The sequence below is a fragment of the Ovis canadensis genome, chromosome 23 (genome assembly GCF_042477335.2).
Source record: "Ovis canadensis isolate MfBH-ARS-UI-01 breed Bighorn chromosome 23, ARS-UI_OviCan_v2, whole genome shotgun sequence".
In the NCBI taxonomy this organism is placed as follows: domain Eukaryota; kingdom Metazoa; phylum Chordata; class Mammalia; order Artiodactyla; family Bovidae; genus Ovis; species Ovis canadensis.
Genome location: NC_091267.1, coordinates 59895128 through 59921938, shown reverse-complemented (window position 1 = coordinate 59921938; position 26811 = coordinate 59895128). Strand labels below are relative to the sequence as shown.

General features: G+C 49.9%; 1 protein-coding gene across 2 annotated transcripts in view; it reads left to right on the top strand.

The window, feature by feature from the left end:
* The window catches only part of LOXHD1 (lipoxygenase homology PLAT domains 1), a 197177-nt gene that overhangs the window by 103229 nt on the left and 67137 nt on the right, over positions 1 to 26811 (top strand). For both annotated transcript variants that reach the window (XM_069568464.1, XM_069568462.1), the window contains exons 18-26: positions 232 to 392; positions 2739 to 3204; positions 3665 to 3819; positions 6283 to 6416; positions 15936 to 16102; positions 17054 to 17158; positions 20861 to 20989; positions 21987 to 22151; positions 23339 to 23520. In XM_069568464.1, the coding sequence (XP_069424565.1) occupies positions 232 to 392; positions 2739 to 3204; positions 3665 to 3819; positions 6283 to 6416; positions 15936 to 16102; positions 17054 to 17158; positions 20861 to 20989; positions 21987 to 22151; positions 23339 to 23520 (1664 nt within the window). The remainder of the gene's footprint in view (positions 1 to 231; positions 393 to 2738; positions 3205 to 3664; positions 3820 to 6282; positions 6417 to 15935; positions 16103 to 17053; positions 17159 to 20860; positions 20990 to 21986; positions 22152 to 23338; positions 23521 to 26811) is intronic.

Sequence of the window (26811 nt, the reverse complement as noted above, 5' to 3'; positions counted from 1 at the left end):
GATTGCTTAGGTTTGCCATTTCCACAACCGACTTTAGTCCTCAAAGCCTCAGTTTGTCAATCTGCAAAATGGCAACAATACTGCTTATGATACTGATGGGAGGATTGGATGAGATGATGCCTAAGAAGCAGCAGACACATGGCATGGGTTTGGGAAATGTTTTCTTTGTAAATATTGTTACTGTTGTTGCTATTACTAAATGTCCTGCTTCTCCTCCGTGTGCCCGCCCAGTGATCCACTACGAGGTTGAGGTTTGGACCGGGGATGTAGGCGGAGCAAGCACCACTGCCCGAGTATTCATGCAGATTTATGGTGAGAAAGGCAAGACAGAAGTGCTCTTCCTCTCCAGCCGCTCGAAGGTGTTTGAACGGGCGTCCAAGGACACATTCCAGGTGTGTGGGGGTAAAGCCATGGTGGCGGAGGGGAGCCAAGAGAGGGCTCAGCATACGTCTGAAAACAGAGGGATTGGTTCTCAGGCCTGGCTTCTTGTTAGCACCATCTGAGGAGCTTTAAGTCTACACCTGGATCAATTAAATGAGAACCTCTATGGTTGGATATGTTTTCTGTGTGTGTGTGTATGTGTGTGCTCAAGTTATGTCCGACTCTTTGTGGCCCCATCGACTGTAGCCCACCAGGCCCTTCTATCCAGGAAACTTTCCAGGCAAGAAAACTGGGGTATGTTTCTGAAATCTCTACCAGTGATACTAACGTGCTGCCAATTCTGAGAACAGCTGGAGGGTTGATTCTAATTTAGCAAAATACGGTGCGAGGGCCTTGGCCACCACATTAGTTTCCAGCCTTGGCCTCTGATTCGACAGCTCACTCGGTCTAAGAGTAGGGCCATGCTTCCCAACCAGGATACTTGGAGGCTCGGGGTCTCATGACTCTGTCTGAGTGTCCCAGGCCACCTCAAGTCCCTTTGAGTAGTGGAGAAAAAAAGATGAGAACGTAAGCATGTTGTTGGCAGGAGAGAAGGACCCAGGGCGGTGCCTTTTAAGGGGCATGTGAATGTCTTCTATGGGACACAAGTGCATTTGTGCACGTGTGTACGTGTGCAGATCTGTTCTACAGTAATATCTTCATGCTGGCTGCTCTGCGTGTGTGCCATAAGTAGCCTGGCCCTCAGCAAAGAGTCCTAACCCAGTGCCCAGCAGAGAGGGTCCTGGCTTAGCTGGGCCAGAGTCACGGGTGTCTGGAACGTCAGCGGTGGAGGAGGCCTCCTAGAATCCAGCCCTCTCCTGACACTGCTGAGTGCAAGGGCCTGATTGGCTCACCTCCCTGAGCCTCAGCTTCTTTATCAGCTCAAACCTAGGTTTACAATAACTACCTGGCCTGCTTCACAGCCCCTGGAAGGATTAAAATGGTCAATGTCAGGGAAAGTACTTAGGAAACTGTGACCAGTCACGGAGGTGTTAGGAGCAGAGCGTCTTCTGGATGTGAATGGACTGCGTGGCTGGGTGTGGTGGTGGCTGCATTCATAGCTGGGCAGGTTGATGGGGAGCAGAGACGGCAAGTGAGCCCAACTGTGAGGGTGCTGTGACCTGGAAAATACTGGAGAGGAGGAGATGGGGGGGAGAGAGATGGTAAGTGAGCCAGACTGCGAGGGTGCTGTGACCAGGAACCACTGGAATGTGCTGAAGAAGGAACTTACCGTATCCAGAGCCCATCCCTACAAAGCTGAGAAGAATGCACTCCTCTTTCAGGGGGTCCTGGGCTCCATTTTGGCTACTCATTTTCTCACAGAGGTGCTTCTGGCTACATTGTGGCTCCATGAACAGTGAGTCAGGAGACCTGAACTCTCCTGCAGATCTGAGGTCCAGCTAGGGGGACACCAAACAGCTCATGGGACAGCCCTGGGCCTCAGTCTGTTCAGCACGGGAGCTGTTGCCTGAGCCGGGGCCAGACCTCCCCTGGGTGTCAGGCTCAGATCAGAGTGGCAGATGGAAGGTCGAGGACCCAGTCCTCTGAAGCAGAGCTAAATCCCTGCCCTTTGAGCCGGCCGTGTGCTAAGCCCAGCGCAGGAGAGAGCTGAGCGCACAGACAGTAGCGCCCGCAGGCAGAGAGGGCATCCAGGCATCCAGGCTAGGCCGAGACCTTGCCAACCTCCGAGATCCCCTGAGTGCTCAGGGAGGGGTTAGGGTTAGGGTTAGGGTTAGGGTGTGGTGGTGGGGGGCTGGGGCCTCTTGGAGGCGTGGGGGAGACTTCTGTCTTTGACAAACACCACTTTTTTTTTTTTTTTTGCTTCTTGGAAAAGTTCTATATGATTAATGCTAGGGGGAAAAATGCTCCGAAAAAGAGCATAGGAAGACACAACACTAAAGAAAAAAAAAAAGATAATAAAGCTCCGGAACTGGAATGAATAGGTTTAGTTAAAGGCAGAGGAGGGAATAAAGGCATTCTGCACGAGGGAACAAAGATACAGAAATAAGAAAAATAGGAGTGAGTGTGACGTGCAGAGAGAGAGAGAGAGAGTGTGTGTGTGTGTGTGTGTGTAAAGTGGAGAATGAGAAAGAGAAGGAAGGAGACCATATTGACCCACTGTGTTGGGGGTGCACTGTGTCGGTTTGGGTGGGGAGGGGCGTCCGGCAGGGAAACCAGGCTTCGGTGGGGAGGGCGGGAGAGGAGGCGCGGGGGCAGCTTTGACTCAGAGGCCCCAGTCTCTGGCTCCGGCGGCTCTGCGGGGCCCCGGGGAGGATGCCGAGGACCCCCCCAAGCCACTGCCCCCGCGCTTCGTGCAGCTGGAGGCAGCGGACGTAGGCCAGGTCTTCAAGATCCGGCTGGGCCACACGGGCGAGGGCTTCAGCCCCAGCTGGTACGTGGACGCCGTGTGGCTGCGGCACCTGGCGGTGCGGGAGGAGGACCTCACACCCGAGGAGGAGGCGCGCAGGAAGAAGGAGAAGGACAGGCTGCGGCAGCTGCTCAGGAAGGAACGCCTGAAGGCCAAGCTGCAGCGGAAGAAGAAAAAGAAGGAGGCGGGCAGCGAGGAGGAGGACGAGGAGGAGGAGTCCTCGTCCGAGGAGGAGTCCTCGTCAGAGGAAGAGGAGGAGGAGACCGAGGAGGAAGAGGGGGAGGAGGACCTGGAGCCCGGGATGCGGGAGGTGATCCAGGAGTACAGGTTCGACGCCCACCGCTGGCTGGCCCGGGGCAAGGAGGACAACGAGCTGGCGGTGGAACTGGTGCCCGCGGGCCAAGAGGGTCCTGAGCGTAAGCCTGAGGAGGGGTCACATAGCCCCCCAGGGTGGGGGTGGGGTACAGAGAGGGAAGGATGCCCAGCTCTTCTTGCAGGTGGGGCCCCCCGTGACTCTCCTGACCTGGGCTGTGCTGAAATGCCACCGTGGACCATTCTTTGCTGGGGCTGGCGTTGCCCTTGCCCTGGGACTCTTGGGAGGAGACCTGGTATAGCTCACGGTGACTCATCGTGGGGACATCAGTAGGAGGGTTGCTGAGGACCAGCGCCTTGCCAGAACTCGCAGCCTCCTGGGCTTCATGGTGAAGGGAAGTCTTGGGTAGGGAGGAGGAGCCGGTTTGCGTCCACCATCAGTGTAGGTTTGGGTGTACCCGGAGGTCTTTCCAGCCCCCACCATCTGGCTGGATGCAATGGGCTGAGCCTCAGGTCCACCCCGAGGCCCGGGCATCCTCAGCACTGCCTTTCTGTGTCCCCCAGCCAACACCTACGAGATACAGGTGATCACGGGGAATGTGCCCAAGGCTGGCACTGATGCCAACGTCTTCCTGACCATCTACGGGGAGGAATACGGGGACACGGGCGAGCGGCCCCTGAAGAAGTCAGACAAGTCCAACAAGTTTGAGCAGGGACAGGTAGGGTGTGGGCTCCCTGGGGGCGGGGGAGGGGGGCAGGTGAGTCCCAGATGGAGGGAGCCCTCTGGTGATTCCCAAGGCAGGCCCAGCCTGCACGGCAAGTGCTGTATGCAGTATTGTGCCCTGTTCAGTCCAGCCGGATAGAATGGAAGCACCTCGTCCATAAGCACCAGGGCTTTGTTGCGGGGACATAAAGAAAGGCCCAGGTGGGGTCCAGGAAGTGCCCAGGAACTAACTGGAGGCGGCATGGGTACCAGACCCTCAGGTGCTGAGTCAGGGGACAGGGGTTCAGGGAGGAAGTGCTGACCAGAAGCTTTGGGGGAAACTTGGAGGGAAGGAGGCATGTGAGCTGGGCTACGGTGGAGGAGTATGGTGTTGGCCTCAAGATGACAGCAAGAGGTGTTCCCTGAAGATGGGACCACACGAGGAGGTGTGGGGTGGAAGTGCGGAAGGCCAGTTGGAGGACGTTGGACGGTGGGTCTTCTCACTCCGCTGTGGTTACTGCCAAGCCATGGTGGGCGCTGCCTCTGAGAAGCTTGATGTGACCAACTGAAGGGATGGGGGCGTGAGAGCCTTGAGTGACAGTTGGGAAATTTGATCTATATCCTGAGGCAGTGACGCCACGATGGCATTTGGGCATTTAGAGAAATGCAGGCCCCTCTCCTTCCTGGTACAGTAGGAAAAGCACGGAAGACTGCAGCTGTCATTCTCGTCCCTTGAGATTTTATAGGGTCCTCTGGCTAGAAGACTGTCTCTCATGTCACCTTTCCCATTTCTGCCAGCATCCCAAAGCCAGGTTCCCTTGTTAACAAAGAGGAGAACCAGAAATGTACAAATCCATTAAAAATACTTCTGGGCTCATTGCTTGATCTATTTTGGATGTCCCCTGCTTTTTTCTTCAACACCACCTTCCCATGACTTGAGGATCAGGATTTATTTCTGTGTTTCCTTTAAAACTTGCAGCCACTATGATGACTAGAATTGGAAGAAAATTGCTGCAGAGGATGTAATTGGCACAACTGATGAAATCTGAACAGAGACTATATGTTGAATAATATTGTGTTGGCTTTGTTTCCTGAGTTTGGTAATTGCCCTGTCATTATATGGGCTTCCTCTGTGGCTCAGCGGTAAAGAATCCACCTACAGTGCAGGAGCTGCAGGAGACGCAGGTTCAGTCCCTGGACTGGGAAGATCCCCTGACAGAGAGCATGGCCACCCACTCCAGTATTCTTGCCTGGAGAATCCCATGGACAGAGGAGCCTGGCAGGCTACAGTCCATAGGATCGCAGAGTCGGACACGACTTGTTACTGAGCACGCAAGCACTGAGATTATATGAGAATGTTATTCTTAGAAAATCCGTGCTGAAGAAGTCAAAAGTAGAGGATCATGATATCTGCCAAATACTTTCAAATAATTCAGGCAAAAAATAGAGAAAGGGCAAGAGAGATTGAGAGAAAGCAAGATCTAAAGGTATACAAAATTTCATTGCACTGTTTCTGCAAATTTTCTGTAAATTTGGAATGCTTTCCAATAAGTAGTTTAAAAGTTATAGTTAAGAAGATCTCATTCACGTATCGGGTTCACCCTCTGGTCCTGGCGTCATCTGTTTCCTCCAGCGCATATATGTGCACTGGTATCATATACGAACACTGGTATCGTATAGGGCTTCCCTAGTGGTCTCTCTTCCCACTTGAATGGTGAGCGATCTAGGTCTTACACTGTACATTCTGTCAATCACTTCGGATTTGCACTTTGACTCATAGTAGGTACTGAATCGGAACTTGTGGTTGAAGGAGTTTATGCACATATGTACACACACAGCATGTAGTATCTGCACATATGTAAGCAACAGGCCCTACACACACACACACACACACACACACACACACACATGCACACCCCGCAACACAAATGTGGGCATTCAGTCAACCCATTTTCCCTACCCCTCTCTCACGGTCACTTCTGTCACCCTCCTACCTCCCTCCACCTTCCAGGACACAGTGAAAGTGAGAAGACCCCCTGGCAGGGGCAGGTGAAAAGACAGTAGTGCAGCAGGTGAAGGGAATGAAGAGGTGGAGGCTTCCAGCTATAAAATACAGAAGTCTCAGGGGTGTAATGTACACACAGGGAATATAGTCAATAATGTTGTAATGATTCTGTATGGTGATGGATGATAACTGGTCTTTAAGTGGTCATCATTTCATAATGTATAAAAATATTGGACCACTATGTTGTACACCTGAAACTAATTTAATGTTGTATATTAATGATAATTCAATGAACAAAAGTCAGTAGTGCAGACCAAACCCCAGATGGCTGGCTACATTTTCCATGTCCCCTCCTTCTGGATGCTTTGGATCTAACCATTGGCCTCAGGCTGCCCCAGGTCCTGGGAGGATGAAGCTGACGGTGAGGTGGGGAGGGCTGCCCTCCTCCATGAGCGCTACTCTGATCTTTCCCAGACAGATACCTTCACCATCTATGCCATTGATCTGGGGCCCCTGACCAAGATTCGGATTCGCCATGACAACTCAGGCAACAGACCGGGCTGGTTCCTGGACAGAATAGACATCACTGACATGAACAATGAGATCACGTGAGTGGGACTGGAGGGGAGGGAGGGCAGGTCATGCCTGCCACTAAGATATGGAAAGAAGGGTAGGGGTGGGGTGGCTGTGATGGGTGAGGAGAGAGGGTGGCTAGGATGTGGGTTTGGCCCATGGCGCTGGCTGGGTGGGCAATGCCTCCCTCCCTTCCCTCTCCTTGGGCTGCCCCTCAGCTGCTTGCCCTGTCAGGCAGGCAGTCTAGTGGAACATCTGATCCAGTTCTTTAAGTCCATCACTTCAGAAAGTCAGGTCTTCTATTCCAGCCCTGGCCCAATCTCCATGCCTAGACTTACTATTCACAAGTCTCTCCATGTATAAAGTGACTTCCAGGACATGACTTTAATGTTCTAGACTGGGAGTAAGGAAACTTATTCTGTAAAGTGAAAGTGAAGTCGCTCAGTCGTGTCCGACTCTTTGTGACACGTGGACTGTAGCCCACCAGGCTCCTCCGTCCCCGGGATTCTCCAGGCAAGAATACTGAAGTGGGTTGCCATTTCCTTCTCCAATTCTGTAAAGGCCAGATAGTAAATATTTTAGGCCATTTGGTCTCTGTTTCAGTTCAGCTTTGCCTTTGCTGCAGAAGAGTAGTCATAGACAATACCTAAGTGAATGGATTTTATTTAAGCTGGTTGATTTTTTTTTTTTTTTAAGTTACAGTAGTCAGGAACTGGACTTCCCTGGTGGCTCAGCAGTAAAGAATTTGCCTGCCAATGCAGGAGATATGAGTTCAATCCCTTGGTTGGGAAGATCCCCTAGAGGAGGAAATGGCAACCCTCTCCAGTATTCTTGCCTGGGAAATCCCGTGGACAGAGGAGACTGGTGGTCTACAGTCCATAGAGTTACAAAGAGTTCGACATAACTTAACAACTCAACAGCAACAACGGCAAAGTAAATGGATGTGTCTGTGGTCCACGAAAACTTCATTCATGGGCACTGCAACTTGAATTCCATGTAATTTTCACATGTCACAAAAACTATTTTTGTTTATATTGTTTTCAACCATTTAAAGATGTAAAACCTTTGCTTGGGTACATAAGTGTGGTGGGCCAGATTTGGCTTACAGGCCATAGCTTCCTGGGCCCTGCTCCAGACTCACAGCTACCCTCAGGAGGTAGGGTGGGAAGGGGGTCTTGTTCTCCTGACAGGTGAAGGAACCATACCCCAGGGAGGGGAGGCTGTAGCCCCAGTGTCAGTTTGTGCCAGAGCCAGGACCAGAACTCCAGACCATCAGAGATGAATCCTGTGTGTTCCCACCATTAGGCCACATTGCCTTTTGAACGAGGGGAGTCAGGGGCAATAGACATGAAAGAACACCTGGTGCTGTTGGGGGCAGGGGCACAGCAGTGGGCAGAGAGGGAAGCGGGCAAGATCTTGAGAGGTTTGTGGAGCTGCTGAGGGCCTGCCAGTGCCCAGAATGTCGAGGGCACTTAAGAAATAAATGTTTGAATTAAACAACATCTTGGTCTGGTATCTCCTGAAACATTCCCTGCTCTGTGCAAGGTAGGGGTTGATGGAGGTCACCCCAACTTCCACCTCAACCCTGCCCCACCAGCCCAAGAGATTACTCCAGATGGGGACACTAAGGGACAGCTCACATACAGCCCAGTGTCATAGATTTCCATGAGGTCACATGAGGGCCCCGTGATGGCAGAGAAGGGCTGTGGGACAAGCCCACCCTGGGAACCAGGGTCCTCACCTAGGGTAGGTGCTCTGCAAGAAACTCACCAGGTCACCCTGGACAAGTTGCTACACCATCTTTATCAAAACTTTTTATTTTATATTGCAGTATAGTTGATTAACAATCATGTATTTGTTATAGGTGTACAGCAAAGTGATTCAGTTATATCCATACAACTATCCATTCTTTTTCAAATTCTTTTCCCATTCAGGTTAGTAGACTGAGTTTCCTGTGCTATATAATAGCTCCTTATTGGTTAACTATTTTAAATATAATAGTGTGTACATGTCAACCCCAAATTCCATCTTCATGAGCTTTCATTTGCTCTTCTGATAAATGGGTTTAAAGATAATAGCCCAACTTACATCTCAAGATGGCCTCAAAATCTAAAGAAAGCATTTAATCTTGACAAAGACAAAGTGCTCCAAAAAAAATGTAAGGACAGGGACAAACTGGGAACATCCCATGCAGCCTGGTTAGGGTTGGTGAACTCTGTTCAGTTGATTTGGCATCTCTGGGCCAGCCCAACATACTTGAAAATTATTGCAGCTCTATAATCTGTTTTAGTTTCTGTCCATACTTGTCTTCTTTCATTATTAAGAATATTAGCTGTTCTTACCATTTCAACTTAAGACATTGGGTGACTTTGTAAAAAACCTTGTTGGAATTTTGATCATTTTGCTGTTAAATGTATGTGCAGAGAATTACACATTTAGACCATGAAGTGCTCCCCCAGGCACACATTTCTGTCTCTCCAGGTGCTCCTTGAGTATCTCAGTCAGGCCATTTTCTACACATTTTCTACTCTTGCTTCACACAGGCTACAGGTTCCTGTTACATTTGCTCAAGTGTCTTCTGTCTTTATCACTCTTGTGATGGACCCTTCTCATCACTCCTCTCTCCTTTTCCCCGCCCTTACTTTTTCCTTCCTCCACTCCTTCCTTGTTCGTGTTGCATGGTTTCTTTACTTTGTTTTGTTGGTATTGAAGCAGCAGTAAGGGCTCTGTGCTCAGCTGGCTCCAGCCATGGGCAAGCAGAGAGCGACTCTGAGCAAAGCCTGCCCCTGGGAGAGAGATGTAAAACCGTGGCCATTCGTTGGAAGCAGAATGAGAGCAGTGAGTCTTCTCTCTCTTGGAGAGGCACTGTCTTCTCAAGAGCGCCACGACCTTCCATGACCTTTGTTAGCTCAGGAATAAGACCTCTGCGGCCAGAAGGGTGAAGGCACACTGAGCTGTTCTGGACACGGTCACTGGTCTCCTTGCAGACTGGGTGCCCATATCTCCTCTCTGCTGCTCCCCACCGCTCCGTCCATTGCCCCTTCTGTCAGAAAAGCTGTCAGACGCCCCTCCCCATCTTCAGCACCTTCTGGTCAAAGCCTCCTGGCTGGCCCCTCCACCTCACCCAGGCCCTGCCTGTGTCTGCAGCTGTCCAGACCCCCAGGCCATGTGCCTTCTCTGCTCACGCTGCGCAGAGGCTCCTGGGTCTGTCACAGTAAGAGCAAGAGCACGTCCAGTGGCCGGTCCCACTGCTTTGGCTCACTCCTTGCTGTTTCTTGAAGCCAACAGACGTGGTCCCCCCTCAGGGCCTTTGCGTGTGCTGTCCCCTCCCTACCCCAATGGCTCGCTCATCCTTTGTCTAGGTGGGTCTCTGCTTAGGTCCCACCGGCTCAGCGAGGCCCCGCTCCCAGCCCTGGACCTTTCATTCCTCCTCCTCTGTTTACTTTCCCCACATCACTGACTTACAATTCATTGCTCCATTTAGTCATTCTTCCTCTCCCTGATATAGAATATGAGGTCCCCTGAATGAAGAAATAACTTCATCTGTTTTGTTCGCTGCTGTGTCTGCCCCTCACCACCCAGTCCCTAGAAGAGTGCTCGGCACGTAATAGGCACACCATCGATACTTATTAAGTCAACTAATAGATAAAATTACGCTTGATGTGTTCATTCATTCATTCATTCATTCATTCAACAAACACGAGCCATGCTAAGTGCTGCCAGCTAAGCAACTGGCTCAGACACCACCTCTGAAGAGCAGAAACCTATGATGGGAGGTACTTCAGGTTTAATTCCTTTCTCTTCCACTCTTTGCCTGTGTGGCCTGGGCAGTCACCTCTTGAGTCTCAGTTCTTCCATTCATACAATGGGCATAAAGAAACTCTTTCACAAAATCATTGCAAGGACTAAGTGAGGTACTGTGTGTCAGGGGGCCCAACATCCAGTAAAAGGCAGTATCCATTCTTTCCCTGAGCAGGAAGGTTCCAGTGAGTCAACATCTAAAAGTGGCCAGACAGCTAGGAAATGGGGCAGGAGAATGTGCAGGGTGGTTGAGGAGCTGACAGCCAGGGAGGCAGGGACAGCACAGGGACTGCAGGGCGAGCAGGTGCTGGTGGTCTCCATGTGGTAACCTAGAACATTGAGGGGACTGGGGAGGAGGGTGTGATGGTAGGTGATCAGGCTGCTCTTTTATCCAAGGTGGCATCAAGATGTGCCTTTATGAACAAGCAGCTCTTGGATGTTTGAGTGCTTGAAAGAGAGGACATTAAAAGTGGTTGGAAAATGTGATTCAGGTGGCACAGAGGTGGAGAGCCAGGGGGCACATACGGGATGCAGTGGGTCACTGTGTTTTTCTTCGGCATGAGGATCATGGAGGATAGGAAACAGGAGAAGAACACTGGAGAGGGCGGCAAGACAGGGTGAAGGGGCTCAAAAGCCACACTGAGAACACATCCAGGCTCCTGGCTGGTGGCATTCCATGGGCACCCTGCTGAAGCTGAACATGGGAGCTGGGGGGAAGGAGCAGGGAGATGTCAGCTGCTGTCAGGCCCCCTTGGGAGATGCTTTCTGAGCAGACAGGCTCAAGAGAGGGTTTGATGCCCAGAGCCCCTGCCGCCGCCGTGAGGTCACCCAGACAGAGCCACAGTGGCCCCAGGGGTCTGATGTGCAGAGCTGGACGGATTCAGCGGAGTGTCAGCAGGACCCCTTGGAGCCCTTCTGGCCTCTGAGACCATTGCTCTGGAGGGCAGCTGAGTCTGAGCTCGAAACCCCAGGAGGAGGGGACTGGGGGAAGTGGAGGCCAAAGATTTATTGATCTGCAACTCAATTGCAGGAAAAAAAGAATAATTATTTTCCAAATAGAGAATGCTTGAGGTCTTTTAGAGGAGTCTCAAGCTGTGATCGAATGATGTGGAAAGTCTTTTTAATGGTGGTTTGCAGCTGTGAATGGCTCTGAGTGCATTGTCCTGGGGTCTGAGGTCTCCCATGGGTTGACCGGGGCTCTACCCACAGACTCACATCCTCTCATATAAGGAGGCCGCTAGTCCCTTGGGCAGGGAGCAAACTGTGAAGTTGAGACAGTTTGTCTGGGGACTCTAGCCTGGGAGGCTCCACCACTGGCCTCTCTGGAAAAAAACATTTTAAAAGTGTCAGGTTGATGTTCACTTTGACAGTCCCATCACACTTGGAACGAGGAGAGCCAGACCTCTCCTCTCACGGGCTCTGCTCAGACACTTCCTGAGCCTTGGGGTGACGTCAGGCACCACATTCTAAGGGGGCTGATGGAAAAGAGAAAATGCATCTTCAAGAAAAGAATAGTGGCTGATTAAGAAACCTAGGAGTTGTGGCAGGAATTCTGAAGGAGGAATTCAGAACGTTTCACCTGAAGAGGGCCCCATGCCTTTCGATTCCATTGATTCCTGTGGTGCCCATGTATGCCAGGGACTGTGGACAACAAGGGGTGAGGAGACTCTGAGCTCGTGGGGTGTTCAGTTTGCCTGACTTCTGGCAGAGACACTTTAGATACATGCTCCTGGGCAACCTCTTCCTTTCTCATCACTTCAGCGACCATTTATTTGACAATCACGTCCATGTGGTATCCCAAGTTGTATCAGTCAGAATAGGCTAAGTTCTGCTAGATAACAAGTGGCCCTAAAATGTCAGTGGCCTCACACAATGGGAGCTTAGTTCTTGCTCATAACACATGTCACGGGGGGAAGGGATCAGGGGCATATATGTTGAGAATCACTGTGATCTCTCAGACATCCAGGCTGGTGGAGGCTTTTCCTCAGTGTGTTTCCATGCTCTTCCTTACAGTGGGAGGAGATGTGACCAATTGTGCACTGGGTCCTAAAGACTCCTTACAGCCCAGAGATTCCAAGTACATTAGTAAACACTTAGTACATTAGTAAAAACTTCAAAGTCCTCCTCACCTCTAAAGCTATGAATCTCTGATGTTTTCGTTTCTGAATATATAACAGAAATGGGCAGACATTTGGGAGTGTGTTGTCTTGAATCAGGGCGTCTTTGTTAAGTCCTTCTCTCTGCTGCTTCCTCGCCCCCTTCCTTGTTGACTAAATGAGGTTTGCCTCATCTTCCTTCCTCCTCTAATACTTTAGCTATTTTTTAATATAGATCTGCAATAAAATCAAATCACTCAACTTCAGAGAGGAAGAAAGCAAATGCCACAGAAGTTAGGAATGTATTTAGTGTTCTGAGCTCTGTCCACATTCGATCAGATAGCCTTTTTCCACCTCTGGTTTGAGCCCTAAGACATAGATTCCTGTTCTGATTGATCTCATAAGACCCTGAATTGTGAAAGACAGATGTTATTCTTGAATTCCATTACAAGTGGCAAATATGTTGGGTGGGCTTTCCAGCGAGGGTTGATCAAAAAGTTTGAATTCTTTTCCTCCGTAAGTTTCACCTAACAGGAAGATAGTCTCCAAAACCCCTTACTCCTCCAGGATTTGGGGCAGGGGGGTGGTGTGAGGTTCACAGAATGTTGAGACAGAAAAGACCTGACAGATGATTTCACCCAGCCTTAATGTGATGAAACTTGGGGTGCAGGGGCCATGCAGCATGTTAGGGGAAGACCAGAGGCGCAAACCCAGAGTCCCTGAGCCCCAGACCCACTCTGCTGTCACTGCGCTCTTCCGGTAACACCAGTGGGCATATCTGATGAGCTTCAGCCTTTACGCACACAATGGGAAAGGCCATGCATCAAATACATTTTACAGGTTTCAGTGTGCAATCCTCTCATTCCAGTTTTACTTTCAAGTGAAACTCAACCTTTTAGGGGCCCCGAGCTTTGCTTCCACACTCAGTTTAAACCTCCTGTTGACCCCAGCTCTGCCTATTCCTTCCATTGCCCTGGCTGGAGTGGTGGGCACCCGGCCACAACACCTGCACGCCTCTCTTCTCCTTCGCTCCTGAAAAACAGCCACCTAGTGCCCTCCCCAGGCCCCCTGGAGCAGGATTTATTCCTCCTGTGGGAGGAAGGGGAGGACACTGGCCCAGAGGTCCAGTCCTCCGCTAGACCTCCTGTGGGTGCTTGTTGACATCATTGGGGGTGGAGGCTAAATGGCCGGCACTCAGGCCCGTCCGACCTCTGGCTCCGGTTCTGCCCCCAGGGAGCGGGATCCGGAGGCTCGGGCCGCGATGCTGCTGCAGTGGGCGTGCTGAGCACCTCTAACTTCCCCTCAAAGACAGCAGGGGTGATGCGCCCAGAAGACAGGCGCTGATGCCTTGCGCATGCGCTCTTCGCGGGTGTGGGAGGGCTTGCGCCCGCCCCTTTCTGTCTTGCTGACTGTTCTGTCTCCTAGTATAAGTCTCTCCAGCTCCTTATGCCTCTGTCTCCTTCTGTCTCTGTCCTCCTCCAGCCTCCCACCCTCTCATTACTCCTCCGCGGCCCAACCCCACTCTGTTCTTTATTTCTGTCTCTCTCCTTTAATTGGCCATAATTTAGAACTAAAGCCTATTATTCATAAATTATTTGGTTGAAGAAAAATTTAACTTTTCCATTCATACATTTAAAAGGCTGAAAGTGAAACAATATGCATTGTTCACTTAAACACTAATTTCAAAGCAATCTAGTTTGTCTCTATCAAGGCTGAGCTTCTCCCACCCTTTAAATCCGTATCCCTTGATGCATAGCTATGGGAGGGCTTCCCTGATAGCTCAGTTGGTAAAGAATCCGCCTGCAATGCAGGAGACCCCCCGTTCGATTCCTGAGTGGGGAAGATCCGCTGGAGAAGGGATAGGCTATCCATTCCAGTATTCTTGGGCTTCCCTGGTGGCTCAGCTGGTGAAGAATCTGCCTGCAATGGGGAGATCTGGGTTTGATCCCTGGGTTGGGAAGATCCCCTGGAGAAAAGAATGGCTACCCACTCCAGTATTCTGGCCTGGAGAATTCCATCGACTGTTTAGTCCATGGGGTTGCAAAGAGCTGTATTGACTGAGTGACTTTCACTTTCACTTTCGAAGCACAGTTGCACCTCCACGCCTCTGGCCCTGCTCCTCTCACACGCTGATGGGAGGCAGTAAGGCCTGTGGGAGGGTGTGAGGCTCAGAAAGGGATGAGACCCCCAGCCTACACTGTTCCCAGCCTCTCCAGACTTTGATCCGTCTCTGAATGCATCTTATGCACCTGGACAGTGGTAGGGATGGGGTGCAGCAGCCCCAACTTAGAGATGGTCTGTCCTCAAACCCTCTGAGTTGTTCTGCGAGCCCAGGGGCCCATTGGTGAACTGTCCATCCCACGGCCTCCAGAAATCCCAGGCTTGGGCTGAAGACAAAGAAAGGAAGTATCACCATCACCACCGTCATCATCATTACTATCAAAGTATTAGTGAATTTTTAACCAAGAATGTGCCAACAGCCAGGCAATTTAAGCACTTAAAAATGTTTAACTCGTGTAATTCTCACCACTGCCTTTGCAATAGGCAGCATTATCCTCATTCTATAGAGGGTTGCCAGATAAAATGTAGAATGGCCACTTAAATTTGAAAGTCAGATTAGCAAAAGAATAATATTTTAGTATAAGTGTGTCCCAAATATTATTCCTTGCTCATCTAAAATTCCAATTTAACTGGGAGTCCTGTGATTCTGCAGGCTAAATCTGGCAACTCTCACAGAGAGAGTTGTAAAGAAACTTGTTCAGTCTCATGGGACTGTAGGTGGCAGAGCCAGGATTCAAACCCAGTCTGGCTCTAGAGGCGAGTCCTTAGTCCCCACTCTCTGCTGCTTCTCCCAGCCCTCGTCCTGCCTTCCCTTCCATCCCAGCTCCTCCCTTGCACTGGGTTCAGCCTCTCCACTGAGGAGTTTAACTTGGACCTCCCTTCCCTGGATGGTGTCCGCTGTCTGCTGTGCCAGCTCCTTAAAGGTCATATTCTTTGAATCTTTCAGAAGCTTAAGTGGGTCATTCCATTACAATCCTTTAGGTATGAAGCACCTCCTGTGTGCAGTATTCTCTGCCAAAGTAGCTCTGGCTAATAGATTGATTCTAGAAAAGGCCAGAACAATCCCCAGAAACTCCTCTTTCTGTAGATTCCTCCTATGTGACCCTGATTCCAAGCACTGTTAACACAGCCTTTTTCCATGTGGTGTATGGAAACCACATCCCATGTTTGTCATCTACTCCAGGCAAGCATTGACTTCCAGGCAAACTGGATTCCTTTGTAGTTCAGTTGGTAAAGAATCTGTCTGCAAAGCAGGAGAGCTGAGTTTGATCCCTGGGTTGGGAAGATACCCTCTAGTAGGAAATGGCAACCCACTCCGGCATTCTTGCCTGGGAAAACCCATAGACAGAGGAGCCAGGCAGGCTACAGTCCATGGGGTCACAAGAGTCGGACACGACTTAGCGGCTAAACCACCACCAGGCAAGCAACTAGTGGGGTGAATCCTAGGTAAGATGGGAGGGCAGTGCTGGGGGGTGGGGGCAGACAGGGGAGCATTTGGGCCCCATGAGGGCCTCTTCTGTCTCAGCCATGACTGCTCTTTCATGAGACCTTCTCAAAGAGACATTCCCAAACTTTCCCTATTCCCCTCCCGCACAGGTACTACTTCCCGTGCCAACGCTGGCTGGCCGTGGAGGAGGACGATGGCCAGCTGTCCAGGGAGCTGTTGCCAGTGGACGAATCTTATGTGCTGCCACCAAGTGCGGAGGAGGGCGGGGGAGGTGGTGACAGCACCCCTCTCGACAACCTGGCCCTGGAGCAGAAAGGTTTCCTAAAGTAGAGCTGATTTCTTCCCTCCAGCACCCCTCCCCTCTGTCTTTCCCCAACTAGGTCTCCATCTTCCTCTCCACTGTGGACTCCAGGCACTTCCTTCTCTGGGAATCTATCTGAGCTGCCCTCTCACTCTTCCATGGCAAGAATGGAAAGGTGACAGGGGCGTGTTCTCACATGTCTAGCATATAGCTGGCTGTAAAGTGCATGGCTTAGCATGGAGTTATTATCAGGAATGGAATGGAATAGAACAGAATAGTTACAGCTGGTTTTGACTTAGACTTCCCTGGTGGCTCAGACGGTAAAGCATTTGTCTACAATGTGGGGAACCTGGGTTCGATCCCTGAGTCGGGAAGATCCCCTGGAGAAGGAAATGGCAATCTACTCCAGTACTCTTGCCTGGAAAATCCCATGGACAGAGGAGCCTGGTAGGCTGCAGTCCATGGGGTTGCAAAGAGTCAGACACGACTGAGCGACTTTCCTTTCCTTTGACTTAGTCTTGCGTCCTCCCCTCCCGGCTCATTATAGACTCCCAATACGAATATTTTTGTCAAGGGGAATTATGAACTTTCAAGACTGCTAGGATGCTTGTGCTCCCTTCCTTGAAACTCGCATCCTTAAAACTTCCCAACCTGGAGGAGTCAAACCAGGGTTCCTGGCTGATGACTCTTTGAACCCCACAGTCACTCCAAGTCTTCCTTAAGCATCCTACAACTTTACTGATTGAGGGTTTCCTGTGTGAGCTGGAAGTAGGGGTGGGGAGTCTCATCTCTGCCTTCTGGAAGTTTCCAGACTAAAGGCAACTACAGAACAACACATACGGCAAGGAAAGTGACTCCTAGAAACAGTCAACCTAAGCAGAGAAATGTGCTCAATATGCTATCTCCCTCCTCCCTTCACGGGACGTGCAATCTACCACTCACTTCTCCACACTCTTCTCCTGGCAGATAAATCTACCACATTTTCAGTGACCATAAAGACTGGGGACAAGAAGAATGCTGGCACCGATGCCAATGTCTTCATCACACTCTTTGGCACTCAAGATGACACTGGTAAGAGAGCAATGCAAGGCCGCATTCACCCGTGTTCCTCTCGAGGGAGACTGGAAGAGACAGTGGAACTTTCCAGAGATATCCTGGTCATGTCTCTCACTTTCTGTTTTAAGAAGTCATTTAAGAAATTTTCATTACTGTTTTATTGTATTGTGGGAAGAACACTTAACATGCAATCTGCTTTCCTACCAAATTTTAAACGTGCAAACATTATTGTTGACTGTTGGTTCACGGTGTACAACAGGTCTCTAGAGGTGGTTCATCTTACTAAAGTGAAACTTTATGCCTGATGATTCAGTTCAGTTCAGTTCAGTCGCTCAGTCATGTCCGACTCTTTGCGACCCCATGAATCGCAGCACACCAGGCCTCCCTGTCCAAATAACTCCCTATTTCCTCCTACGCCTTGCTCCTGGTAACCACCAATCCAGTCTTTGATTTTATGAATTTGACCTTGATATCTCATTGCAGTGGAGTCACGCTGTATTAGTCTTTCTGTGCCTGGCTTATCTCACTTAGCATAATATCCTCAAGAACCATCCACATTGTTGCATATCGAAGAATCTCCATTTACAAGGCTGAGTAATATTCCATTACTTGTATGTATATACCGTATCTTCTTTATCCATTCATCTGTCAATGGACAGTTAGGATTTTTATCCCATGTCTTAGCTATTGTGAATAGTGCTGCAGCAAACATAGGCATGCTACTATCTTTTCAAGGACCTGATTTCATTCTTTTGGATATATACCCAGAAGTGAGATGGCAGGTTCTTATGGTAGTTATATTTTCAACTTTTTGAGGAACGTTCATACCCTTTTCCAGAGCAACTACATCATTTTGGACTTACACCCACTGTGTGTAAGGATTCCAATTTCTCTACATCCTCACCAACACTTGTTGTCTTTTGTTTTTTTGATAGTAACCTCCTGACAGGTATGAGATGGTATCTCACTGTAGTTTTGGTTTACATTTCCCTCATAATTAGTGACAATGAATACTTTTTTCATATATTATTGGCCATTTTTATGTCTTCTCTGGAGAAAAGTCTGCTAAGTCTTTAGCCCACTTTTAATTGGGTTATTAGATTTTCTTTATTATTGAGTTGTATATTTCTTTATATATGTTGATGATTAACCCCTTATAGGTAAACTATTTGGAAATATGTTTCCCATTCTACAGAATTCAGTTTCTTTTGCTGTGCTTTTAGTTTAACGTAATCCCACGTGTTAATTTTGGTTTTTGTTGCCTGTGTTTTGGGTGTCATATTCATGAACTCATTACCAAGACCAGTGTATCAGGTGTTTTCCTTACACTTTTTTTTTCTAGGCATTTTATAGTTTCAGGTCTTACATTTAAATTTGTAATTCATTTTGAGCTGATTTTTGTGTATGATGTGAGAGAAGGGTCCAAATGAATTATTTTACCTGTAGACATCCATTTTCCCGGCACCATTTATTGGAGAGGTTTTCCTGTCCCTATTTTGTGCATTTGCGTGCCTCTGACTCTTGAAAGATTACATGTGACTGACCTCAAGAGAGAAAGGCAATTCCTTGTTCTTTTAAATGTTCTTTTAAAATTCTTTTTAAATCCTTCTAAGTCCTCTCTTGGCCCTCGTTGCTGCCTCTACACCCTACAAGTGTTTGGAAGCTGTGAGAATCATCTTCCCCTCAGCATCCTCTCCCCAGGTGATAGCGCCCAAGTCTCTGTCTAGCCTTCCTGAAAGGTGTTTATTTTGTTTTGTTTAACAATTTTCTGCGCCCTTCTTTGAGGCATCACTGTGGGGCCCTTTCAAAACTATAGTGAAGGAGCTCCTCAGTCCACACAGTGAGAGGTCTCTGCCCTGTGTCTTTTGCCAGCCTTTCCCTTCTATTCTAAACACAGAGGTAGCTGTAACTCTATCTCAGTAACGACCTGGGGAATGGTGGCTCTTCCCAACCTCCAGTAAGATTCAGCCAGTGGGTTCCATGGTACTCTTGATATGAGAGGCTCAGGGAATCTTGGAGTCATTCTGGAGCCTCTGTCAAGGCCATTGCAGAAGGTGGCATATGCGCTGGAATCAGCTGTCCACTCGGGCCACCTGTCCAGCCACTCTGAGTTCAGAGAGGAACCAGTTCCTCACAGACGTAGTCATCGCATGTTTTCTCATTACTCCTAAAGCTCTATTCTAAGCATTGCTGAAGAATGAAGGGAGGAAACCTGACTTTGCAATCACCGACTTTGAGATGCTCATGTTCTAAATCAGTCTTGTGTACTCGAGTGTGACTAATTGGTTTAAATTTCTCCTATACCACTTAAAGAGTCGGACGTGACCGAGCGACTTCACCCTTCATACCACTTACTAGCTGTGTGACCTTGGGAAAGGGGCTTCACCTCTCTTTGCTTTAGTTTCCCCCATTTGTAGCATATTTTGATAGCGCAGTTGGTAAACAATCTGCCTGTCAATGTGGGAGGCATAAGAGACAAGGGCTTGATCCCTGGGTTGGGAAGAGTTCCTGGAATAGGAAACCGCAACCCAACACAGAATTCCTGCCTGGAAAATTTCATGGACAAAGGAGCCTGGTGGGGTACAGTCCATGGGGTCACAAAGAGTTAATATGACTGAGCACACACACACACTTTTGTAAAGTGGAGATTAAACTAGTAGATATCTCATAGAGTTGTGGATTTAATGAAATTGAATGTGTAAAATATTTGAGACAAAATGACAATAAAGCATTTATTATTAATATTATCATTTAATAGGTTAAATAATGCAAATGTAATGAGTGAATCAGCTTGAAACTTACAAATGTATGTCATTGCAATAGTTACTGAACCATAGTCAATGAAATTGAGGGGGCCTAACAGAGTGCTTTTATTTGCCAAGGGATTTGTATGTGTTTGGCACATTCTTCAACACTCAACAGTCATCATTTTATTAAATAGTCACAACTCCTCTATGGGGAAGGCACCAAAGCCACCCCTTTTGACATTTGAGGAAGCCAGATCTCAGAGAATTAAGTAATTTGCCCAAGGCCACCCAGACAATAACCAAGGTCTGTCTGACTCTGCACTTAAATCATCTGCAGTAAGTCTATGATTATCAAAAGACTTCCTACATGAGGCAGGACTTACAGGGATAAGGAGACTTGAAGAATGAGGCAGGAGGGGATGGTGATGACCCTGGGACAACCTTAAATTTCAGATCAACACCACATTCAGAGCCCTAGGACAGAGCATGTATGTAAGGTGGCTGGTGAGGGGTGCTGGAATCCAATCCTGCTTCTGTCATCCAGAGAAGAGTCTCCAGAGAATTGCCACATGCCCCATTCTGCAGGGGAGCCCCTGTTTCCTCACCCCAGGGAACATGCAAGAGTGGCTCCCTCCCCACGTGGAGAAACCTGAGGGGTGTGCTTAGGGCCCCACCACTTTTTCCCGGGTGATCTTGGATAAGGCCCTTAATTTGTGGGTGTGTCTCCTTTTCTTTAGCAAAGCAGGAAATAAAAATATGTATGTCAAAGAGTTATTGCAAAGCTCCATACAAGGACATACACACACACACATTCAAAATATCAAAAATGCCCCACAGATAGTAACTGTATAGTCTAAATTTGATAGAAGTTCAGAAATTTGCTCATTAGGAGGAGAGACTAAGAGGGGTAATCAGACTAGGTTTGAAGGCCTCAGGCCTAGCCAGTCATGTTGGGGTCATTTGGTTGCAGGAATGACTCTCCTGAAATCCTCCAAGACCAACAGTGACAAGTTTGAGAGGGATAGCATCGAAATCTTCACAGTAGAGACCCTGGACCTGGGAGATCTGTGGAAAGTCAGAATCGGTCATGACAACACAGGTCTGGCTTCCCTCCCTTCTGTTCCTGGCTGAGAACGTGAGGACCATGGGCAGGTCCCCATGGGTGACTAGGAAAGAATCTAGGATAGGCTTGGATGTCATCTGCTTTCCATAATGACAGCTTCCTCAGTCCCTTCATGGCAGCACACAGAGATTCTGGTCTAATTGATCAGGGTAGGGCCCAGACACCAGTGAGTTTGAAAGCTTTCTCCCCAAACCCCACAGCCAGAAATTTCAGTGTGCAGCCAGTCTTTGATTCAGTAGGTCTGGGATGGGACCCAAGAGATTTTATATCTCACAGGTGATGCTGAGGCTGTTGGTCTGGGGGTTCCACTTAGAACCACGGATGGAGCCAGTTGTTCCCAGGACTCCCTAATACTGTGCCCAAGTTTTTTCTCTCTCAGTAAAGCAGGACTCATTTTTTTTTTTTTGGTCTTCAAACCATATCTCGTGAGCCTGAGGAAGGAGGCCTTTCTCCTTGCCTCTGGGACTGAGGGACAAGGTCTCTGCCTGGCTTCCATTTCCTTCTTTAAACCTGAGCACTCATTTTCCCAGGGAGGAGCATAGGTCCTTCACTGGTTTCCCTTCCCTTCATGAATCATAAACTGAGGCCAGGGAGCCCAGCATGTCGCCCTGCCACTGGATGAAAGTATGGAGCCCTTGTTAACACAGGCTCTCCCTGGCATCTGGGTTCTCTTTTTGGAATACCTTCCACCCTGGACTGTTCTTTGCTTTCCTCGCCTCAGACTCTGCCTCCTGTCATCTCTTCTCCATATCCCTTCCCTCCTGCTCATTTCGCTGACAGCAGCCCAGAGTAGGATCCGGTAGGGTACACAGGAATCAGTCCACACTGCTGTAAGCAGAAGGGATGATGAGTCCACGGTGGAGCCATAGGCACCAGCCTTTGACTAGGGAAGGCTGCTTGGAGTCCTGAAGTTGTGCACAGAAAGCCATCTGTGTAGAGGTCCTTGAGGGGTTCTGTGTCTCCTTCCCTCCAGGCAAGGCTCCAGGCTGGTTTGTAGACTGGGTAGAGGTGGACGCCCCATCCCTTGGAAAGTGCATGACGTTCCCCTGTGGCCGCTGGTTGGCCAAGAATGAAGATGATGGCACCATCGTCAGGGACCTTTTCCACGCGGAGCTTCAGACGAGGCGGTACACACCATGTAGGAATCCTGCGGGGCAAGCCTGGGCCTCCTCCTAGACCTCCTCATCCACCCACCAATTCCCAGTGTCTCATCCAGGGTTGACCCTTGGCCAGGCCCACCTTGGGAATTCCCCGGGCCCTGTGCTGGCTGTGGACAGAGCTCTAGACCCACGGAAAGGAAATACGGGATCTATTTCTACTCCAAACTAGCTGATGACATCAGGCAAAGAGCCTGACTTCTCTGGAGTTCAGTTTCCTTGTCTGCAAAATAGAGATAATAGTGTAGGGTGGTTGTAAGACTCAAAAAGGAGAAAAGATAAGGTCTAACATTTGTTGTTGTTGTTGCTGCTCAGTCGTGTCCGACTCTTTGCAACCCCATGGACTGTAGCCTGCCAGTCTCCTCTGTCCGTGGGATTTCCCGGGCAAAAGTACTGGACTGGGTTGCCATTTCCTTCTGCAAAGTCTAACAGTGAAGGGTCATTATCAACTCCTTAATCAGTCCTCACTCCAGTCATTAACACACCAAAGAAACCACTGTTATAAGATTTTATCTTGATTGGGGGAAAAAAAGAACTTGAAAAGAAGCTAAATGTAATTCCTTTACCAGCTAAAGAAAAGGAGAAAGTGGAACAATTAGGTGCATTTTTGACACATCGCTTCCTCTATCAGCATCTGAAAGTCTGTATTGCCGGGGAGGGGCAGGGCAGTGTGGAGCCAGTGAGTGAGTAGTAGAAGGGGTGAGAAGAGAAGAGAAAGGACTCTCACCACTGTAGACTGGCCGATCTGATTGGTGGTTGTCCCCTGAAACATAATGCTCCTGTGTATAGGATGTCTGCAGCCAAGGACTGCATTGAGGACGCTGTAACAAATGAGGAAACCAAGGCTCCTAGGTGACTTGCACAGGTCACACAGTCAGGCTAGATAGAGCCTGTGCTTTCACCCAGTCTGTTGTACTAGCTTGGTGATGGGAGAGGCATGGAGACCCTAGTCTGAGGTGACAGGGGTTTTCGATGGGCACAAGGCATGTCGGCATACCTCCCTCCACCCTGGGTTGCTAGGCAACCACATGAAGGTTCAGGCCCCTGGGTAGCAGCTCCCAGTGAAGGGACAGATCCAGAGCGGTGGTGCTGAAGAAGAGCTTGACCTGCCTGCATTCGTTTCCTATTTTCACCTCCCCTCTGACTTTGCCCTCTGTCCCCGCCCCAGTTGTCCCTTACGAGATCACCCTCTACACCAGTGATGTCTTTGCCGCTGGGACAGACGCCAACATCTTCATCGTCATCTATGGCTGTGATGCTGTGTGCACCCAGCAGAAGTACCTGTGCACCAACAAGAGGGAGCAGAAGCTGTTCTTCGAGAGGAAGTCCGCCTCCCGCTTCATAATGGAGGTACCGGCGTCAGGCAGGCTGCCAGCGGAGTCAGGACAGGGGTGCGGGCTGGACCAGAAGGCAAGAAGGAGCCTTTGTCCAGAGTCTGACATGTGCCTTTCATCTGATGGGCTGTTGTGAGTGAGGGAGATGGTTCTCACTGGAACCATCATTCTCACTGGAACCTCATTGCATGAGGTTCATCCAATCTCTCTGAGCCTCAGTGCATCTGAGGAGCCAGGAGGACAGTGACCGTCCCTCTCCAGGACCAGTGTCTGAGTCAAAGGTGACAATGAGTGTTTAAGGAAACGAGAGGCATTATTCCACTGGGGCCATCTCCAGTGCTACCAACAGTAGAGCCGTGGAGAGAGCTGGCTCCCAGACTTCCTCATCACATTATTGTCTCCTGCTTATCTGTCAAGCTATGGCTGATACAAAAGGGCATCCCATGTATTCCTCAGTTCCCCCTGGGCTCCGGCCTGAGAGTTTTGCTGTTCGATGCTTATTGCGGGTGTATGTCACCGCATCCACACCTGGGTATTCTGTACACCCATCCCGTGCCTCCTTGTGTGCTCCACTCTGTGCCAGGCGGGGTGGGAGGGACAAGGGAAGGAGAGGACCCAGACTGTGCCTGCAAGGGGCTTGCAGTCCAACTGGGGAACCCCAGATCTCACACGAGGCTAAGGAGAGAGTCTGGGGATCATCATCATAGCTGCTCTTGGGGGCAAGAAGGCCCTGTCATCGGGTCACTTAGCCCTCAGAGCAACTCTGCACTTAAGTATGGAAAAACCAAGGCACAGAGAGTTTAGTAGCTTCCATGAAATCACACAGCCACGGCATAGTGGAGGTAGGATTCAACGCCTGGAGGATTGGCTCAGAATATGTGCCCTTAGCCCCTGCCATCCGCTAGCCCATAAGGGCAAATGGGGGGGCTGGCTGAGTGTGCTGTAGGTGTTCAGAGACCAGAGAGGGCTCCCTGGAAGTGGTGGCTTTGAGGTGGACCTGAAAGTGGGCATATGAGGAACCAAGGAGGGAAGGCCTTCCTAGCAAGGGGAACATCATGGCCGAGGGCCAGAGATGGAAGAAAACATAGCATGTGGCTTGAGGTTTGACAAGAGGGGATAGGAGAGTGACGTAACTTGGCTATAGGATCCATGGAACAGGCTTTAAAGGGGGTGACTCTGAAGGACAAGGGGCGGGGGCTTGGGCTCTCCAGGTAGTAGGGAGCTTGGGAGATGTGCCGCTTATTTTCTGGTGGGAGACAAAGCACAGAGCCCCATCTTGCTTCCTCGGGTCGTGTCTGCCCCGGGGAGCTCCCTTTCCCCTCCCCACCTTCTCCGGGAGCAGTCAGCGCTTGTGGGAAGGTTGCCACCTTGGTGGAGGTTTTTTAACAAGAAAGAATTCAAGGGTGATTCATCTACCCAGACGGAGCAGCACCTCACCCACGAGATGTCCTGGTGCGTGCGTCATCCCAGCCGGTACTGTCAGAGGCCTGAGTGTGGCTACACCTTGGCTTCCGGGAAGTTTCATCAATGAAGTCTGCCTAAAAGGCAGCTATAATTTGCCAGTAATTTGTTGCATTTTTTTTTTCTTTCCAAATCTACCTGGGTATTGGGGGGAGTGTGAGGGCTTAGACACAAATGAGCTTGCTTTGTGTCCCTGTCTCTGTTTCTCTTTTCCCACTGATCTTCGGATAAGAGGGGGAATGCTGGACTGTGAGTGAGCTCATAACCCTGGATTCTGGCTCTGCTCACGAGCCTCTGACTCACGAGCAAGCCCACTCTCTCTGTGGCCTCGTCCCCAGACACACAGATCTGCTGGGAAAAGAACAATAGCTAATACTTACTGGGCACTCCCCATGTGCCAGCCTTGTTCTTGGCACTTGGGATGTATCACCTCATTTAGTCCTCATCACCATTCCAAGAGTCAGATGGTGTCACTGTCCCCTTTGCCAGCTGCCTGGCAGCTCAGTGTCCTTGAGTGCAGATCCTGTAAGTCACGATCTTGCCCGGAGCTTCCTGTTTCTCCTGTTGTGAAAGGGTGAGGCCCCGTGCATTCACTGGTCTCTGTGTAATGATTCAGAAAGTCCAGGAGCTCGCAGGGGACACCACGTCTCTGATGAAGTGTGGTTGAGCTGGCTGGTAGGGAGTTTGTTAACTCAAGGCGTCTCCAGCAAAGTGGTGCCCTAGTGGTCACTTGGAAGGAGAGAATTGTTGACAAAACGAAACACATCTGTGATCTGAGACCCAGAAGTGACCTTGAAGGGTTGCCCTGCCCATGCCCCCTGCCTTTGGCTGAGCAATCTCCCCATTTCATAGATGAGGCAGTTAAGGCCTAGAAGGTCAAGCGACTTGTCTAGATCATGCAGCTTGTGGGGCTATAGCTGGGAAGGATGGGGGTGAGTGGGAGCAGGGGGACATTCCTCAGGCCGTGCTGATAGGCTGGGCCACGGCTGTCATGGGTATGTGTGTGTGGAGGGTGTGCAGGGCCGGGAGCTCTTCCAGTTCATTCCCAGGTCACATCTGTCTAGGCTTATAGAGGCTCCACCTTTGGTGAATGGCTCAGTCACTCATTCAGATGCCATTCACTCATCAGGAGTCTTCCTCTACCCTGGGGTTGACGTGCCATCTCCTTGTAGCACTGAGTCCTTGATGGAGCAGGCCAGGCAGAAAGCTCTGCAGAGGGGCTGCCGGGAAGCTCAAGTCTGCACACCCTTAACCTTGACCTGTCAATGCTGAAGACATGAGTTCTGTGGACCAACCATGAGCCAGGGCGTCTGGGTATTACTTTGTTTCCTTGCCCTCTTTTCCCTTTACCCCAACTTCGTTGTCTGTTTCCACCTGTGACTGCCCAGATCCCCATAGGGATGAGGCAGGGTGTGAACTGACACCTACAGCTCCATTTCAGGGAAGAACATGACACACGAGAACTGGGAGGGGCCCACGAGGCTCTCAGAGGCCTTGGAGTAGGGCCTGATGGAGGGCAGCCTGACGGAGAGAGCCAAGGAGGCAGGTGCCAACTGTGTGGATGCCTTGCCTTGTGTCTGACCACCTTGCTTCTTCTTTCAAAGGCTCCAAGGAAAGGATCTGGGAGTCAGTCACTCCTGGCTGAGTCCCTTTCCGGCACTGTGTGCCCATAGGGTCCAGGCAGGAGAGATGAGAGACGGCACCTCCTGAATTTCAGGGACTCTCCATGTCTGCACGTATCGCTCTTTCATTCAAGGGGACTTTCTTGCACACCTTGGCGGCTGAGGTGTGACTTTGTGACACTCATTTTGCAGATGAGGAAGCAGTCTTTCATCTCTTCTGCCAT